At 40.8% G+C, this 17,862-nt stretch overlaps 1 protein-coding gene across 6 annotated transcripts in view; it reads right to left on the bottom strand.

The window, feature by feature from the left end:
• The window catches only part of LRRK2 (leucine rich repeat kinase 2), a 120,037-nt gene that overhangs the window by 31,703 nt on the left and 70,472 nt on the right, over positions 1-17,862 (bottom strand). For all 6 annotated transcript variants that reach the window (XM_073223795.1, XM_073223792.1, XM_073223793.1 and 3 more), the window contains 9 exons: positions 16,142-16,343; positions 15,009-15,097; positions 11,869-12,056; positions 10,856-11,010; positions 9,699-9,845; positions 9,363-9,554; positions 8,557-8,703; positions 4,299-4,399; positions 1,392-1,582 (listed from right to left, as the gene is read on the bottom strand). In XM_073223795.1, coding sequence (XP_073079896.1) covers positions 1,392-1,582; positions 4,299-4,399; positions 8,557-8,703; positions 9,363-9,554; positions 9,699-9,845; positions 10,856-11,010; positions 11,869-12,056; positions 15,009-15,097; positions 16,142-16,343 — 1,412 coding nt within the window. The remainder of the gene's footprint in view (positions 1-1,391; positions 1,583-4,298; positions 4,400-8,556; positions 8,704-9,362; positions 9,555-9,698; positions 9,846-10,855; positions 11,011-11,868; positions 12,057-15,008; positions 15,098-16,141; positions 16,344-17,862) is intronic.

A 17,862-nucleotide genomic window follows, 5' to 3' on the forward strand; every position in this document is an offset into this window, starting at 1 on the left:
TACCGCCCAAAAGGAACAGACACAACATTTCAGAAAGAAAGGAAGAGAAGGTAATTTGCCCCCACTGCAGGGCCCCTCCGTGCCAAGCAGCGCCCCTCTGCCCCCCGTCCCGCCGCCTGCCGCGCCCGCTGCTCTAGGTGCTGGGGTGCAAGGCAACAACCCGGGAGCCCCTGTTTGCGTGGCCCTCAGAGCCTGGTGGCAGACAGCAAACAAACTTTGCACATGAAAACACAGAGAACAGGAGGTCGTGCCAAGTGCATCAGGAGCTTGAGAGGCAAAGGGCGGTCAGAGGCGTCCTCTCCGGGGAGGCCTGAATGACACGAGCTGGGCCCAGCGGTGACCCGGGGAGGGGGGCTGGCACGGAGCCTCTGGCTGTTTCAAGAAACCTCGGAGGCAAGCGCCTGGGCACAGCGGCGGGCAGTGAGGCAGCGGCAGGTGGGCAGCAGGGGGAAGCCTTCGTCCCGCCTCCATGTTAGAGAAATCACCCTGGCCCCTGGGTGGGGGCAGGTTCCTGGGGCAAAGGTGGAAACAGGGGCCAGGTAGGCCATGGGCAGCGTCAGTGGCCTAGACTCTGGGGCGAGGGAGGGGTGTCGTGAGGTCGCTGCATTAGGAGATTTTTTTTATGGCAGTGCTGCAAGTATTTGCTGAAGGACTAGGTGTGGGTGAGAGAAAGGAGGGGATGAGGACGGCTCCGAGCTGCAACGTCCGGTAAGCGGAGATGGGGGTGGCGGGGCCGGGGAGCCAGGACCTGAATGTGGGGTGTCTTCCTTTCACACAAATCCACCCAATGCTGTGTGTTGAGTGTTAGTCACGGTTTACAGACTACAGAAAAGGAGGATCAGAGATATAAAATGACAGGCACTACGTGCATGGAGCAATGTCCACAGCCGTCCTGCTACGGTGCTCCCTCCCCGGCTCTGTCCCCGTGCCATCCGGCCACAGGGCTGGGTTGCCTCTGAGGCACTGCAGTCCTGCAGGGCAGCCTGATGCAGGTCACGCCAGTCCCCTTCAGAAATACGGACTGATCTTCCCTTATTAGAATTAAGATCATTAGAATTATGGCCACTGGCATTTCCCTTGATACTGTAAAGCCTACCCTATATTGTTTTAGGGGTGGGAGTCAATACAGGGTCCAGATGCTGAGCTCTGGAGCAGGGCTCCTAGGTGCCACTGTCCTGCTGCCAGCGATGAGGTTCTGTGTGGTCTTCGTACTGTTGTTTAGGAAATAATAAACCCTCATTAGGGAAATGGTTGTTTCTCACCCAAACTGTGTGTGAAACGTTCCTGGGACACAGTGTCATGCGGAGGTGCTGTTCTCGAAGCCTTGGGAGTAAGCTCGGGTGCACGCTCAGCACACACTTGGCACCAAACCACAGGACCCTATGAATTACCTCAAACCATCAGCCACATGCAGCGCGATCCTGTGCTGCAGGGTTCTGGTGAGACTGGCCTTGTCGTGCTGAAGCAGGCGATCCAGGGAACCCTTGGAGGCCAGCTCCATCACCAGCATGCGAGGGCGAATCCCGGCGGCCAGCAGAGACACCAGGCTGGGGTGGTGGAGATGGCACAGCACCACCAGCTCCTACAAAAGGGAAGCTCGTTCAGTAGGACGCCCGCATCAGCTCCCCCCAGCACCTCCTTCCCGAAGGACATCGGCACTTGGGCAGGTTTTCCTCTGGACGACTGTAGGCAAGCTTTCCATTTCTTCTTAGAGATTTTACAGTTTCCACATACTCAAAAGAAATAGCTGGTTTTGAAACTATAGCTTGAATTAAAATTTTATGTTCTACTTTTCCTTTTGCTCAGCTTGCATCAGGACGTTTCACGCAGGGACAGTGTACACGCTGTGGCCACACTAACAGGTCACATCCATCTTACCTATGGAATCCTAGTTAGCCGCCGAACCCTGCCCAGCCCCGGTTCTCAGCATCCACTACTAATCAAGGGCATGTGGCACCTAGTCCAGCCTGCCGATCACCTCCGGCTTAGTGATTGGAATGGTTTACTGCGGCTAGTGTCTAAGGCCACAGGAATATGTGGTATTGCTCTCTCCTGGGAACTCCCTACTGACTTCCCATTGCTTCCAGATTAAAATCCCATGTGCTTCCACAGCCTTCATGGCCTGAGCTGGTCCTGCCCTAGGCCGTCTCTCACACCCCATCTCCCTTCCCTCTCTCTCCTCATCCTCCACGCTTCCACCACGCTGGTGCTCATTCAACCCCGGCACACACCCACCTCCTTCCTTCCAGCCACTGGCCCTTTGCCCGCACTGATGCCTCTGTCTAGAAATCCCTTCACCCTTCACATAGCGGGAGGATCTGGACATCCAGATCTTGGCTCAAATATCCCACTTCCTCAGGGACCATCCCGGGACCACCATTGCTAGAGGAATCCCCAGGGGCAACAATTGCTCTCTAACCCAAGAAGTCAAAGATACCATTTTAGCTTGAGCACAGAGGTCTCCATTCTGATAAAGTCCTTTCCTAGACTGCATCATGCGAGACTTTACAACCTCCTTGATGACAATCACTTTTTCAACCCCATAGACCCTTTATTCTATATATTTCATCTTACGCAGAAAACTGTAATGTAGTTGAAATTTAGAGCTTATGTGGCATTAAATTGATTTACGCTTCAAACCGTGATTTCTGCCGAAGCTCTGCTGCTTAATAGCCAGCTTCTAAGATGGGGGGTAAGCAGTGCCAACTCCCCTTGTCAGGAAACTGAGGCGTGGAGAATTCTGCAAGTTGAAGAAGAAAGGCCAATCACCCCAAGAGGGTGTTTTCCAAGAATAAAAGCTTCAGACTGCAGTAATATTTCCTTAGTACAGAAAAACCTTTTTTTTTCAATGCCTCATGAGCTGTTAGTGAAATCTGATGAGAACAAGTCAAGTTAGCTGTTTCCTTTCACAGGCACAGAGGGCAGCCTAATCCATGTTTTCCATCCTAGGAAAGCAGACTGATTGGAGGAGAAAGGAGCAGACGGTGTAAGGGATCGCCCCCAAATCATAACCACCGCTGGAAATGACCCTCAAAATGCAGCCCTGAACACGGTTTTCCCTTCCTTTTCTTTCTTAAAAGGAGTACATTACACACACCCTACCTTTCCTCGGTTCACCTAAACTCTAGCTGCCTATATACACTAATCAGTCCTGTACACATAGCGTGATTTTCAACAGGGTTCCCTGAGCACATTACGTAAAATTTGAAACTATATATATGGAAGCCTAATGACCAAAGCTGAAAAATCAGTTTATCCCACAAACTGCCTACAGATTGAAAGAAACTATGCCCAGATGTGGTTCATAGACTTCCTTCTATATATAAAACATTCATTAGCTTATTTGTATAACTATTAATTTATTCTTAGAGGTGTAACTTTTGGTACTAATACTCAAAACTACTCCAGGACATTTTGCACAGACATGAAATTGTTTTCGATATTCAGAGTAACTAATACATGGTAACATGTATATAAGTCTACCCGTTATTTACATTCAGACTCATGTATGGATTATTTATTTTCACAAATCAAGGGGAAAAAATAAGAATGAGTGGAGTCAAAAACACAGTTGAGTCCAGGAGTAAGATCACAGAACTCTTGGACTCTACTTATCTCATCCTGTCTCTCTCCTTCATTCCTACTGTCAGGGAAGACTGGGAGAAAAGAAAGAAATCCCCACCAGCACTCCAACCAAGAGAGGGCACTACCGCGACCACTGTTTGGTTATGTATCCCACACCTGTTCACCTTTCTTTTTGGCTTGAATTCTGCTGAGGTACCGAGCCCATGAGACTCACGTAACCCCAGCCTCAGGGAAAGGTGGGACTATTTGAAGTTTTACATCCTCGTAACCATAGTGATTGGTCCAGTAACACAGTCCTCGGCCAATCAGCACAGAGCATTGCCCTGAACATAAGCTGAGAAAAGCACATGGGACTTACAGGAGGCCAAGAGAAGTTTTTAAATAGGCTGCTGTGTATAGATTTTGGTTCCTCTAAAATACAAGACTGCAGAAGAGGTACCCACTTTTCTTCAGTACTTGGGGAATGTAACAGTGAAGCCTGGAAACAGAATTCTCAGAATACTGTCTTGTCTTTGTTTTTCAACAAAAGAAACAAAGCAGACCTCTTTCACTCCATAAAGAAAGGACAGGAGTGGAATTTCATAACCAAACTCTAGTAAACTGGGGAGGGAAATGTGGTCATCATTTTGCTTTTTTCACAAATGCATGCAAAACAAGAGTTCGAGGAGGTGAACAACGCATGATTAGTGTGATACTACCACTGGATTTCTTACTTGTCGCAACAGTCTAAGTGATGTATGCTTATTAAAAATCTTCACAGCCACTTCTTCTCCTTCATAGGCTGCTCGATAAACAGATCCAAAACTGCCATCACCTTTTGGAAAGAAAGCACAAGGCTCTTAAGTGAATCCAGCCATAAAAGATGAAAAAATTAAGTCCGAGTAATTATATCCACTGTATACCTGAAGAGAAATCTGACGCACCTGTTCCACTGAATTCATGACTGCTTCCTCTTCTGTCTTCTACTCCGTGAACTAAGATGCACCTCAAGGTTTTGCACCCACCTTCCTGTCTTCCATCCCCACCCTCCCCACTTAATTACCTCATCTCCCCCCTAACATTATCTCCATATGGAATTTTCACATTTTCATGTATAGCCACAAGCCACATGTATACCTCCTAAACTCTACATTTACAACTTTATTTTAGAGATTCCCCCTGGCTTGCTCCTCCAGATCTCAATCACATTCCATCCAAAGCCACGTTCACCATCTTATCTCCAAACTAGTTTTTATTCCACCTTCTACATATCTGATAAAAACCTAACAAACCTCTTTGTGTGGCCATTCTGGGGTGAAAGCCAACACCTTACCTGAGCTCTCGCCCCATGCCCAGCCCCTGCAGCCAGCTGATGCCCGCTTTGCTGCAGCCCTCACGTCCGGGCCTCCCTTCTGTTTCCACCCCCACCACGCGGATCCGGAGCCCTGGGTGCTTCCTGCTTACATTGCGGGGGCCTCGTCGGTTCATCACCTCCGACTCATTCTTCTTCTCCCGCAAAATTATTTCCCCCATAACTACACTCCGAGTGTGTCACTCTCTTGCTCAAAACCTAATTCTGTATTTTCTACTGAATGAAACCCAAAATCAGCCTCACTAACATACTGTGGCCCCAAATTCCCTTGGCAGTTCTCTCCCTGTTCTACCTACTCTCTAGGGCCAGCTCGGTCGCTCCCTTCCCCGTTTTGGTTTCACAGTACAGCTGAGGAGCTTTAAAAAAGACTAATGTCTGAATCCACGCTCAGAGGCTCTGATGGAATGAATCCCATGAGGTACTGGTCCTTACAATGTTTTTTTTTTTTCCTTTTAATTCCCCAGGTTATGCGATGAACAACCAGAATTGAAAACAACTGTTCTAGACACACTGGAATAGCCAAAATGTCCTGAATATCCATATCTTTTATGCTCTGCTATGTCATCATCGCAACTTCTAGGGTGTTTATTGAATCTATCAGCACACACTGAGAAACCAAGGTGTGAGAAATCACCCATAATCAACCCCGGGGACTATTACTCCTCACTGACATACAGTGCATCCTTATTCGCACAGTATTTACATTCTCATATAGGGCCTGGAAATACAGGTACTTGATTGCTACGAGTGAAAGAACTCAGGAAAATCTACAAAGAAGTAATAATAATGGTAAAACCCATTATTTCTAAATGGTAAAATTATTCATTTATGGGAAACACATATTTTGTATATTTTTGTTTTTGTACTATGTATTTTTAAATGTCTACAGGGCAATGCATAAAAATATGTCATGCTCAGAAACCATGTACATTAAAAATAAGAACAGTAAATCATTCAAGTATATGTGGTATCTCTATTAGATTATAAACACGTTAAAATCATATCTGTGCATTACCAGTCTTGGTATCCTCCCATCTTACCCTCAATATTCAACTTTTAAAACCGTTAGTTAATATTGTTGGTATTGAAAGAGTTTCAGGGGGAAATAAAGGCTCTATGAACACTTAAGCACTGGAATCGAAACAGGATTGGGTAAACAGTAGAGGGAGAAGAGAAGAAAGCAAGTGGAGGGAAAAGGAGAGACTGAGCAGGAGGAATGGAGACTTAAATATAGATGCACCTGCTCTGGCTGCCCTTGGTCTGCACAGCTATTGGTGACAGAAAGCACTGGAGACCAAGAGCGCCTCTTCTCTGAACCCAGAGAAGAAACATTCTAGGGAGATATATATAAAATCTTCAGGTGGGAGCAGTAGAGATTTGTAATTTTTTTAAAGCCCTTCCCTATTTTAGAAACACTGTCATATTCAAATGAAGTATGAACTGTCATACTAAGAGCAAAAATAGGGTTAAGGACTGTTACTGTGTAATTATGACACAATACAACTGTATTGTGTAAATAGAGACAAGGAAACCTTCCTAACCCATGAAATCACACCGCTGGGGCACCTTCCTATTGCGGCTCTCTGGAAAAGTAGTCCCTCAGAGAGAATGCACCCCACAACTCCTCAGACATGCCAAACCCCATACATGTGTGTTTAAAAGAACAGTCACAAAACAGGTCTATTGATGGTCACAAGTCTATTAAGATGTGTCATTTAGTCGCTGCCTAATAGTAGCTGCTACCTGGGGAGGAGTGGTTAACAAAAGTCTGAAATTCACTGCTGCCCTACAAAGAAACTCACAGAGACAGGCAATGAATGACCTCCCCAGCCCACCCTTGCATAAAGATACTACGGAGTCTCTGACTATACCATGTTTTTAGCGGGGTGTATCTGATTTGTTTGCATCAGTGGTTCTCAGCCAGGGTAATGCTGGTCCGGTAGCCCCACCCTCCACCTTTGGCAATGTTCTGGAAACATTATTAATCGTCACACCTCAGGAGCAGGGTGAGAAAACAGTACTGACATCAGGCGCAGAGAGGCCAAGGATGCTGCTAAACATCCACAGTGCACAGAACAGCCCCCCAAATAATTACTCAGTCCAAAATGACAGTAGTGCCGAGGTTGAGAAACCCCGATCTAGACTGCTTCTTGTAAATAAATACGGAATTTATGAGTTTATGACACATGGGGCTAGAGAATAGGCAGTTCTTATGCAAACATTTTCCTATTTGTGTAATTAATAGAATATAAAACACAGGTGCTTTTGAAGGTGGTCAAAGGTGCAAAGTTCCAGTTACAGGATAAAGAATTCCTAAGGATATCATTGCACATAATGATGACTGTAGCTCACACTGCTCTATGGTGTCTATGAAAGTTGTTAGGAGAGTAAATCCTAAGAGTTCTCATGACAAACTTTTTTAAAAATCCTTTTTATTTTGTATCTTTTTAAGATTATGTGCATTTACTATACTACACTGTGGTAATTATTCCATGACATACGTAGGTCAAATCACTATGTTACACACCGTAAACATTACAGCGCTCCATATCAATTGTATCTCAATAAAATGGGGGGGGGGGGAACACAGGTGCTTCAAAACAAACTTTGTAATCAACATTTCTACATTAATCTGAAACACATGTTAATGAAAGAAAGAGGGATATTTGAAAGCTGTGTCTGATGGCTGGAGACTCATTCAGACAAAGAATACAGTGTGCCTGTACCCTTTGAATCACAGCCAGGTTTCGTTTTGGTTAAGATCTAGAATTTGGCCTTGACAGTTCAACATTTTGTGTTAACCCACAATTACTAATATATTCACTTTCAGAGTTCCAAAACACTTAAATTCATTCTAAATTTCCCAATCTTGTAAAGAATACAGGTACAAAGGAGATTATTGACCTTAACATGTCATGTCTCAAATTTTGGAGATTTTTTATTAATGACATGAATGTCCTTGACAGACATGTTTTGGGCATTCTCTCTGTGGAAATTTAATTAAAATAGTATGTATATACACATACCAACAAATACTCCACAAAGTAAAGTCTGAATTGTCTTCAAATACTATATTTAAATCAACCAATGTTCTTCAAAGTTCCCAGTGACTCTCAGGAATGTTTAGCACTTGAGTATGTCACCAATTTAATGCTTCTGAAATTTTAATCCCAAATTATTTTTATAACTAGTTCCATGAGAATTCATGATTGGTCTATTGAATAACAAAACTGGTACTATGACTACCTAGAGGTGGTCTTCCTTGACTTATTCCGTCTTTATGGGACTGAAAAATCAGTTGCTTCACTCAACCGAAAACCAACTTGTCTAGCTCCCCCATCCCTGGCAATTACAGCAAATGCAAAGACATATTTCATAAATATGTGTGGTTCCATAGTAGTCACCCCACCTCAAACCTATTCTACAAGAGCTTGTGCACAGCTCTGAATTCCAAATCTGTAACATCTGATTTTTAAAATGTATCTTTCCAAAGGAAAACAACACTGTAACAAATCTATGAAGACACTAAGACTATCATAATATAATTCTATTTCTATTTTTATAAACTATAAAGAAAAATGCATCCTAATTTTTATTCTCAAACCGACAAAAGTAGTTACCTAGGAGAAACTCCGGAGCTTGTTCAAATTCCAGTTCATCATCATTCAACATAATATTTCTAGGCAGGTCAGCCAAGATCAAGTCAGGAGCGATCTGAGATATCGGAACGGTGAGCCTCGGCCGGTCTGGATTTACCAGGAGGTCTCCTGAGAAGCACATAAAACATTGTTTTAAAAAGACAAATATTTAAGGATATACAAAAATTCATGCTTTTGATTTACAAAAATAATCCCATGTTTTCTATGATTTCTAATCACTCATTGGTTTTCTTACCAATTCTGTTTTTCTCTAGAAAATCTGAGAAACTTCTAAAGGCTCAATTAATATCTATTTGGAATCTAAAAAACTCATCCTTAGATTCATTTGTTAGAAAGTAGAATTCAGAACTGCCTTGGACTATCTGACATCTGACTAAGAAATTACCCCCCTTTTTTTTTTTAACTGACCACATACACGGAGCACTTACTCTATGGCCAACATGTTGCTAACTTATTTCCATGTATCATCTATTGAAATCCTCCTAACAGCTCTATGACAGAAGCTAGGTCAGTATTCCCATTTCACAGACAAGGTTTTGCTGCTCAATGAGCCAGGATTCAAAGTCTCCAAACATTTTTGTGAATCAACAGCGCAAGATCTTACCAGTAATACATATGATCCATTTTTCTGAACTGTCTTTCGCATTGAATATAATATCCCCGAACTCATGTCTCATGGAGAATAATTTTTATATTTACAGTAATACACACTTCACAAATATTGACAGGATCACTTAGAGACACTTGTAAACCTTATCAGCACATACCTTCCTCTGCCTTCCTCATCAAGTCATCAAGCAAGATTTTTCGGCACTCTTCACCATCATTAAAACTATATAATGCCCACTTCTTCAACAGAGTTTCTCCTTCACCACAAATATCGATCTCCAGTAGTCCAGGAAACCATTCCTCCATGAGAGAATCAATGTGGTCCACAACTTGGCCCAAAAGGATGCAACCTACATAGTCCAAGAGAAGTTCATTAACATCCCCTCTGGCCCTTATTCTCACCCAAGGATAGAAAAGAGGCGCTATAAAATTAAGGGGGAAAAGTTTAGATTTCTTTAGGAGTACAATTCAAAGTTTTGGATTAATTTCCTTACCTTTTCTACAAGAAGGAACTGTAATTTTTAAGAAACTCTCTGGATGATCATCTAAGACTTCAGATCCCACCAGACAATAAGCTTCAGGAGACCAGTTCAAGTAGATGCCCTGTCGCCAGTACATTCTGTTTGGGCGAAGTACTCGCTCTGAAAAAAGTTTAAATGCACCCAAACAGATCCATAATTATTAACGCATCCATAAACTAAAGGGAAAAAAATCACTATACATGCCACCAGTGACAGTTAAAGATATATTTGTTTTGAGAGAAAGCAGTGGAATCATTGATAGGAGTCTTCACCCATATCTAACAAATAACGATATTAAATATTTTATCATTAATTTGCAACAAAATAAACAAAATTCCCAGTAGATTACCCAATACAGATTTCAGAGTCATGGTGTTAAGCAGTTTAATGTGTTTAATACATGAAAGAGAAGTATAAATAAATTCTCATAACTTTCAAAAAATAAGTTGGTGTTTATGCTAAAACCAAAACTTCCTGAGCATTTTAGGGCATTGTAATGACCTGTATGTTGATTAATTGTGAGCAAGCTAAGATTTATTTCAGAATACAGTATACCTGCATAAACTTAATTTTTTAGCCCCCCCCAAAAGTAGTATTTTCTCTTTGGAGCACTAAGATCTGTCTCCCAGAAGGAAGAACTAGCATTAGAAACATCAATCTTTGTTCTTTTTTGTAAACCCCTCAGGGCCTGTGCAGCAGCTCTATTACACCCTCTGCGGAGTGATTGGGACGGTCAGGACCGGCTAATGTAAGTAAAACTTACATTAAAACTCCCGGACTTTGCAGTGGTGGTAATTTCTAGTTTTTCTTTGTTAGTGTGTGTTAAAAACTAATACCCTAGTAATCTCACCTTTAAAATAATAGCCTCTGGTCTGCTTTTGCTTAGAAAGCAAGACATTCATACTCACTGTAAATGTGTCTAAAATAAGAGTAAGTGGCCTGAGGAATTTTCTTTGTGACAAATTGTATGAATTTTATGTGTCTTTGTATTGATCACTCTCAAGTCTTAGGATCTTATTTTCTGATTTGCAGCTGCCATACAAGTAAGTAAACTCTGAAAAAGTGACATTAATTTTAATATGCCTGTCCCCCTAATGTCTCTAAATATGAAGTCTTCATGAAATACATACCTCTTCCTGAAAGCATGTAAGGTGAAATTTCAAGCAATCGATTGATTAATCTCGACCAAAATCCCATTGGAAAATAAGGCATTTCGTATAGTCGAATGATAATTTCAGAGTTCTCACAATGGGGAAGCTCTATCACTGGCCTATGGTCAGACAAACTAAAGGAGAAAGGATGCTGTCATTACATAGCTTCATGAAACACCCAACTCTGGTGACCACAGTGTTTTACTACTTGAAGTGGATAAACTGAAGATAAATATTCTAAGCAATTGCGCTCTTTTATAACGTTCTTTAGCTACAGGATCTTGCTAGTTCAAAAATTCAATGGTTATTTAATCAATACAAAGGCATGCTCAGATGTAGTAGAGGCATGAATTTTTTTTTTTTTGGTAATCGTATCGACACTGATAAATTATGATTAGTTATGCATGGACAAGTATGAAGGGATTAAATGAAACTGGAAAAAAATGCATGTCCTAGAAAAAAGTGTACATCCATTTTTAGAATTGGCTGCCATCCATCAATCAATGTAATTTGAATCTTTCAATGTCATATTAGTTTATAACAATCCCCAGCAATGAGAAAATACAAAGCAGTAAGAAAAATTTCCACATTCTAGGGCTAGGATGTTACCCCTCTCCTCTGAAAATTCACTGCCATAAATTTTTTCAGGACTGTTGAAACTCACTATCTCCCCTGAACTTGTCTAGTATAACTCTCTTAGTACCTTTAAGGACACACACATATATGAACTTCTAAAATAATCTCCACTATCTTTCTTAAGTAATATAAGTAGTAGTAAACCAAATAGCAGTTATATACATAAAAAGTCATTTGCTGTATCTTTAACATGTCAAGTGCAGCGTTTTCATTAAAAGTGAAAGTTATACTTGGAAAGCTGACACAAGGAAATAATTCAGTACATTTATCATAAACCAAAGGTATTTTGACATTTAAAACAATATAATAGATGGTGGATTTCCATAGGGAAGTTAAATTTTTAAGTTTTGGCTTACCTGCTTGGAACCAGCAAATATTCTTCTCCTATTGGCAAGGCAATCTGGAATTTTTCTAGAAGTTTAAAATACTGTGACATGTAGTTCTTTGGAAATCTCTTTTTCTTGGAAAGAAATTTTTCCACATCTCTCCGTGAAATAATTCCTTTAGGGTGTTTTGGATAACCTTCCACTTTCACTGTCAAAATCTGAAAGATTTAAACTTATAAATAATCACTATAATTTCTTTTCTGAAAAGTTTTGAATTTAAGGCATATCATGTCTCCTGGGTCAGTAAAAATGATCAGAACAATTTTCACATTGTCAAGTATAACACAGGACCTAATTTCTCTAGCTAGCCAGCCACATAGCCTAGAAGCCCAGCGGGGCATCCACTCCCACCAAAAAAAACCATTTATTAAATAATGGAGTGAATTCAGATAAAAAATTATACAGATCTTCTGAAATTGATGAACCTCAAGCCTTCCCCAGCTCCAATTAACAGATCATTCTAATACCCCACATCCTTATTACAGTCTCATCAGGAGTATTTTGCTGGGAAATTATCTTCCAGACTGTGTTATCACTACAGGTTTAAAGACTAGCCAAGCCACAGAATAGTGGGAAACAATGAACTGTTGATGTTTTATTCAAGGGCTATTTGTTCACTCCAGGTTTGCAGGTATCTTGTTACAGAGCAATAAAAAACTGAAATACTACCTTAATGTTATCATCTTTGAAAGACCTAATAGTCCTTCAGACCAGTACCGTATAAGGCTAACTTATGTTCTTAGGTAAGGAAAGAGAATTTTCAAAGTTCCTCACTCAAGTTTTTAATCAAGATTAAATTACCATGCAAGCCTTCTAATACTCCAACTGATTAATTCAATAGGTCCCGTTTCTATCTCTTTCATCATACAGTTAAATGAGTTTTGCAAACTTCTCTGTGCGTTGACAGAACCTTCTTTAATAAGTTTAGTGACCTAACAGCTTGGGGCACAAAGAGGGAGGATGGGCTCATTAGAGCTTCTGCACCATGAAATTATTTCTGCCATAGACTTCATGATTCATGGAGTGAATACCTCTATTTATTTTTGCTGATGGGTGTCAGGTAAGTCATTCTTGTTTTCACTTGATTATTTATAGCTTTCATTCTCTTCAAACCTTAATGAAAATGACTTTGTATTTTAATATCCCAGCAGAAATAAAATGATGAGATTCATTATTTAAGTTAATAAGAAATTTAAATTATTTTACTGACCCTTTAAATCTATCTTTCAAAATAACTTTGAATTCTTAATTTTCTTTTACAATATCATGACTACAGTATAACTATGCTAATGAGAGGAACTTTCATGGAGTTTCAACTTAATTACTCCATAGAATCTTCAGGAATTTTATTGGGGGCATGGTGGAAATTTGCTTTTGTTAAATGATGGTGATTCTGATACAAACCACTTCCTTATTCTACTGAGTAAGATGTGCTCACCCTAATATCCACATGCGTGCAACTTTAAATTTTCCCAATTCACATGGCAGCAAACTGCTTTCTGGTGCAAACGGAGTCTTCTTGATCTAGAGTTTAGTTATTTCCTGACATGGTGTGCCTCCTAGGACAAGAAACTCTTCAGGGTCTATTTAAAACTCCCTTTGCTGTGCAGAATGCATCCACCTACACATATGTTTTTCTTAGCTCCATATCTGCCACACGTTCCAAAACTATGTAAATACACCTTTATAGTTTTAAACATTTGTTTTTCATTTCCTAAAATAAGTCTTTAATCACCAAATAGGTCAAATATAATATGCTTAGCATTTACTGCTCCCCTACCCTGAACGAGGGTGGCAATGTCGAAGATGCTGCTGTTATTATCCTTATTTCACAAGGGAAGAAACAAAGGCTTAAAACATTGAGAAATGTCACAAAGCTGGTAAGGATTCAGAAGAGATTTGGAAACAGGTCATGCGAGCTGTAGAGTCCACGCTTTACTGTCTCCATTACCATTCACTGGACGAGTGAAATCACATTTTCCACGGCTTATATGCAGAAGGATGAAAATCTACTTTAAACATAGCTACCAAAATAGTACAACTGTCACATTACCATTAATTGCCAAATGCAATAACGTTTCAACATGCTTTTGAGTTTCCCGGTAGAGGATTTCACCCCAATCGAGTTCCCTCTTCAAAATATCTTCCTCTTTTTCCTTAGATGGAATTTAGGAAGTATCATTCAAGATTATCTGAGGAAATTTAATTACCATTATGGTTTTATTAGAAGGAAGATATCTCAGGTTAAAAGATAGAATCATGTTAGGGATGTAGAGGGTCACGTGCAAAACTATAAATTAGACTCAGCCAGAGGCAGCTGTTCTCAGCCAGGGTGGTTCTGTACCTCCAGCAGATCTGGCAATGCCTGGACACATTATTGCTTATCATGCTGGAAAGGTACTGCTGGCATCTAGAGGGCAGAGGCCCAAAGAAGCTGCTGTCACCCTGTAATACACAACAGAGAATTATCTGGCCCAAAACGCCCATAGTGCTAACACGCAGAGACCCTGAGCTAGTGTGTTCTGCGTGGGTGGTTTTCTGCGGCCAGCCTGTAGAGACGGATTATGATAACTAATTACTATGAGCCCTTTGGTAATTGATTATCGTTCGGAGAAGAAATCATTTTCCATGTGAAATATAAATGGAGAAAAGCCAGTCATAACCACTCACATCTGAAGTTTTCAAAACCGTACGCGCTGAGAGCTGACACCCCACACATGACTCAAAACTCCCCTCCACGTAGTCTGAATGGACGTTTCCCGGCCTCATCAACCCAACTGTCTTCCTATATTGACCCCAAGGATTTTCACAAAGGTCTCATTCAGTTGCCTTGGTTGCTGGTAACCAAACCAAAGCCATCATCGGGATCTAGAGCAGCACTAGAGGACGGGGTACCCACACCTGCGTGAGACGTGAAAGCAAAGGCGCTGAAGTGCCCTCCCTTCTTCCCTGAAGCTCTTGCTCTCGCAGCCTCCCACACAAACTGTTCTGGGGTTCTCTGCACGTGCAGAGCTTCCACTGCACTGAACACAAACTCAGTAGTGCTCGGCGCTCTGGGCGCCACTTGTTCTCCTCATTACCCCCACCCCACAAAACCGGGAGACACCAACCTGGGCCATGACTTTACAAAGCCACTTGGGTTCCACAAAATATAAGTCACTTAACTGCAGTGCTGGGTCTTGAAAATGAAGAAGGACCCCTGTGATGAAAATCAAATGGTAAAACATGGGAACTGCAATATACAGACAGCAAGAGGCTTTAGAGAGAATCTAGTCCAACCCCCTCACTTTATGCATGAGGACACTAGTGTGTTGTTAGCGCAAGAGCTGAGACTAGATGTGGGCACCCCAGTTCCCGAGCTCTGACGCCCCGATATCATAAACAAGTATTTTTTAAACGATACAAAATGATCATATCGAAGCGTATTTGAGGCAACGCCATGCATTCCAGAGCATATATTTACAAATAAATAGAAATTTGTAATTTTTTAATATCCACTACAAAGATACATCTTATTTTCAAATATAGGTAAGAAACATAGAATATTGCAGGAAGCTACTGGTTTAAGAATGATGGGGAAAAGGTACAGATTTTAATCCATATGAAGATATTTTTCATACCACAGAATCTAGGGACCAAAAGGAGCTTCCAGCCACTTACCTTCGAACTGCAAATCAGCTCACACATTTGTAGCAATGTTAGGTACACAATCGTGGGCACCGATGTCAGTGCAAGTTTGTGAGATCATGTTCTCGATGTGCCACACAACAGAGCACGATCTGCCTCTGCAGCTGCGTTGCCTCGACAACCGCTGGGTCTCTGAGTGCCCAGTGAGACGCCCCCGCCCCCACAGTGGTTCTCCTTTGCAGTGTGTAACTTCCCACACACCTAATTTATTTGATACAATGGGAAGAGATGACTCGTACTCAGGGTCCCACAGCTCCTGAAGAGTTACGTCAAGTTCTAGAACCCACATGCTTTAACTCCTGCTCAGAGACTCTGCCCACTACAGCCCATCGAAGATTTCTCAATGTTTTTTTGGGAGAAAAAAGAAATTGCCATGAATTATGGTTCAACATCAGTGCCTAAGATGATGTTCCAAAATCAAAGTCAGCGGCCTATTAAAGAATTTTGTAGGTATTCTGCTAAACTTGAATGTAAGTCCTATACAAGGTTCAGACACATTTCTATACATTACTGCAGCAGAGTCTTGAAAATATGTGCAACAAGCGAACACACAAACCTGATTCATTTAGGAAGTGAACTGCATGAGGAAGCTCGTTTTCATCCAACTGCAGCTGATTTTCTTTCACCAGCTGTAATAATCGTTTCCGGTCAATTACAGGAAATTCAATTGGCACATTTTTACGCTCCGATAAAATGATTTTCTCAAGTTCTACATAGCAGTCTGGAATCAGCTGCCCCACAACAGGCTGATCTCGGATCTATGTAATGACAAATGACAAGCTGTAAAAATCCAATTTATTCATATATTTGTCAGGTGGCTGGTAAATTCAGTACTAATAAGTCTTTCACAGAAAGGGGTATATTATTCAGAAGTGTACGAGTTAATAAAATCAAATTGTGAAGAATAGACAAGATGACATTAAAATAAGAAAAATAGGAACATAGAAAGCAATTTGGAAAGAACTATCAAATAAAATAGTATGGAAATATTTATCTAGCTATCCAGAAAATCCATGATAAAACCCAGGATAAGTCACTAAACATGAATAAAGAATTTTCTGTTTTCTGAGATATTAAATGAATATGCAACAGATATCCTAGCATAAGAAATCGGTAAGCATCACAAGAGCTTTTGGGCCTTATTTATTAGATGAAAAGAGCCACAACCTGAGATAAAACAGATATTGTGCTTGTTATTTGCAAATGTTATATTAGTATAATATATATACTGAAGCCCGGAGATAGGCATCGAATCTCCTCACCCAAGCTATGATTTTTCAAGGAAACTTGAACTTATAAGTTGTAATATTAAATATTATCACTTTATAATATAAAATAAAAAATTATATAAACACCAATGATTCTGACATGAGAGAATGATTTTTGGCTGGATTTTGAACACTGTCTACTAGTTGAGAGATGTAGGAAATACATTTTTTTAAAAGACTGGCCTTAAGATGATGGTTTCTATAATAAAGATCTTTCCTAAACCCTTCTTTCTCCACTCTTGAAATCTAATTCTAAATAGAAATGCAGCTCTAACAAGAGTAAGTAAAATGCCTTTCGCAGCCACTAGGTGGCAAACGCTCCCCATGTCTCGACCCAAGTGTATATTCCTGTATATTCTTTTAACGTGACATTCGTGATCAGAATTTCTACTTCAATTACCAAGTTTATTACAAACAGATTTTGGGTTTATTAAACACACACACAAACACACACAATTAAACTTTCTTTCTCTGCCTGTAATTAGAATTTTAAGGACCTTGACTGAGAGCAGCCTTAACCATATTTTAAAAACCATATTCACCTCCAATCAAAAGATTGTTTTCAAATATCACTTCCCCCAGAAAATTAAATATAATTTCACTAACCTCCAGTCTTCATAGTCCCTCTCTTCATCATTTAAAAATTAAGAAAAAATAGAACTTCAGGTTGAAATGTATGTTTAACCCAAGGAAGAAAAGATATAGAATAAACAAGGGTTCTCACAAAAAGCCAATCACGTAGTAAAGGGATGAATTTTATAGGGCTGGGTCACAGGGCCAGCTAAGGAACCCGCTCTGCTAATGGGCTAGACAAGACTGAAAGGGGAATTGTTGACATTATACTCTGCTTTGTCCTTCTCCTTTTAGCTAGATTATCGGGTCACCAACAGCCAAAAAATTTTTTAGTAAAATGTACTCTAGAGCTTGCATGGGCACATACTAACCAGGGGGAGACAGGGGAATAGTAGAGAAGAGCCAAGATAAAAGGAAAAGATGAAAGACGAATGAG

Source organism: Manis javanica, chromosome 15 (genome assembly GCF_040802235.1).
Source record: "Manis javanica isolate MJ-LG chromosome 15, MJ_LKY, whole genome shotgun sequence".
NCBI lineage: Eukaryota > Metazoa > Chordata > Mammalia > Pholidota > Manidae > Manis > Manis javanica.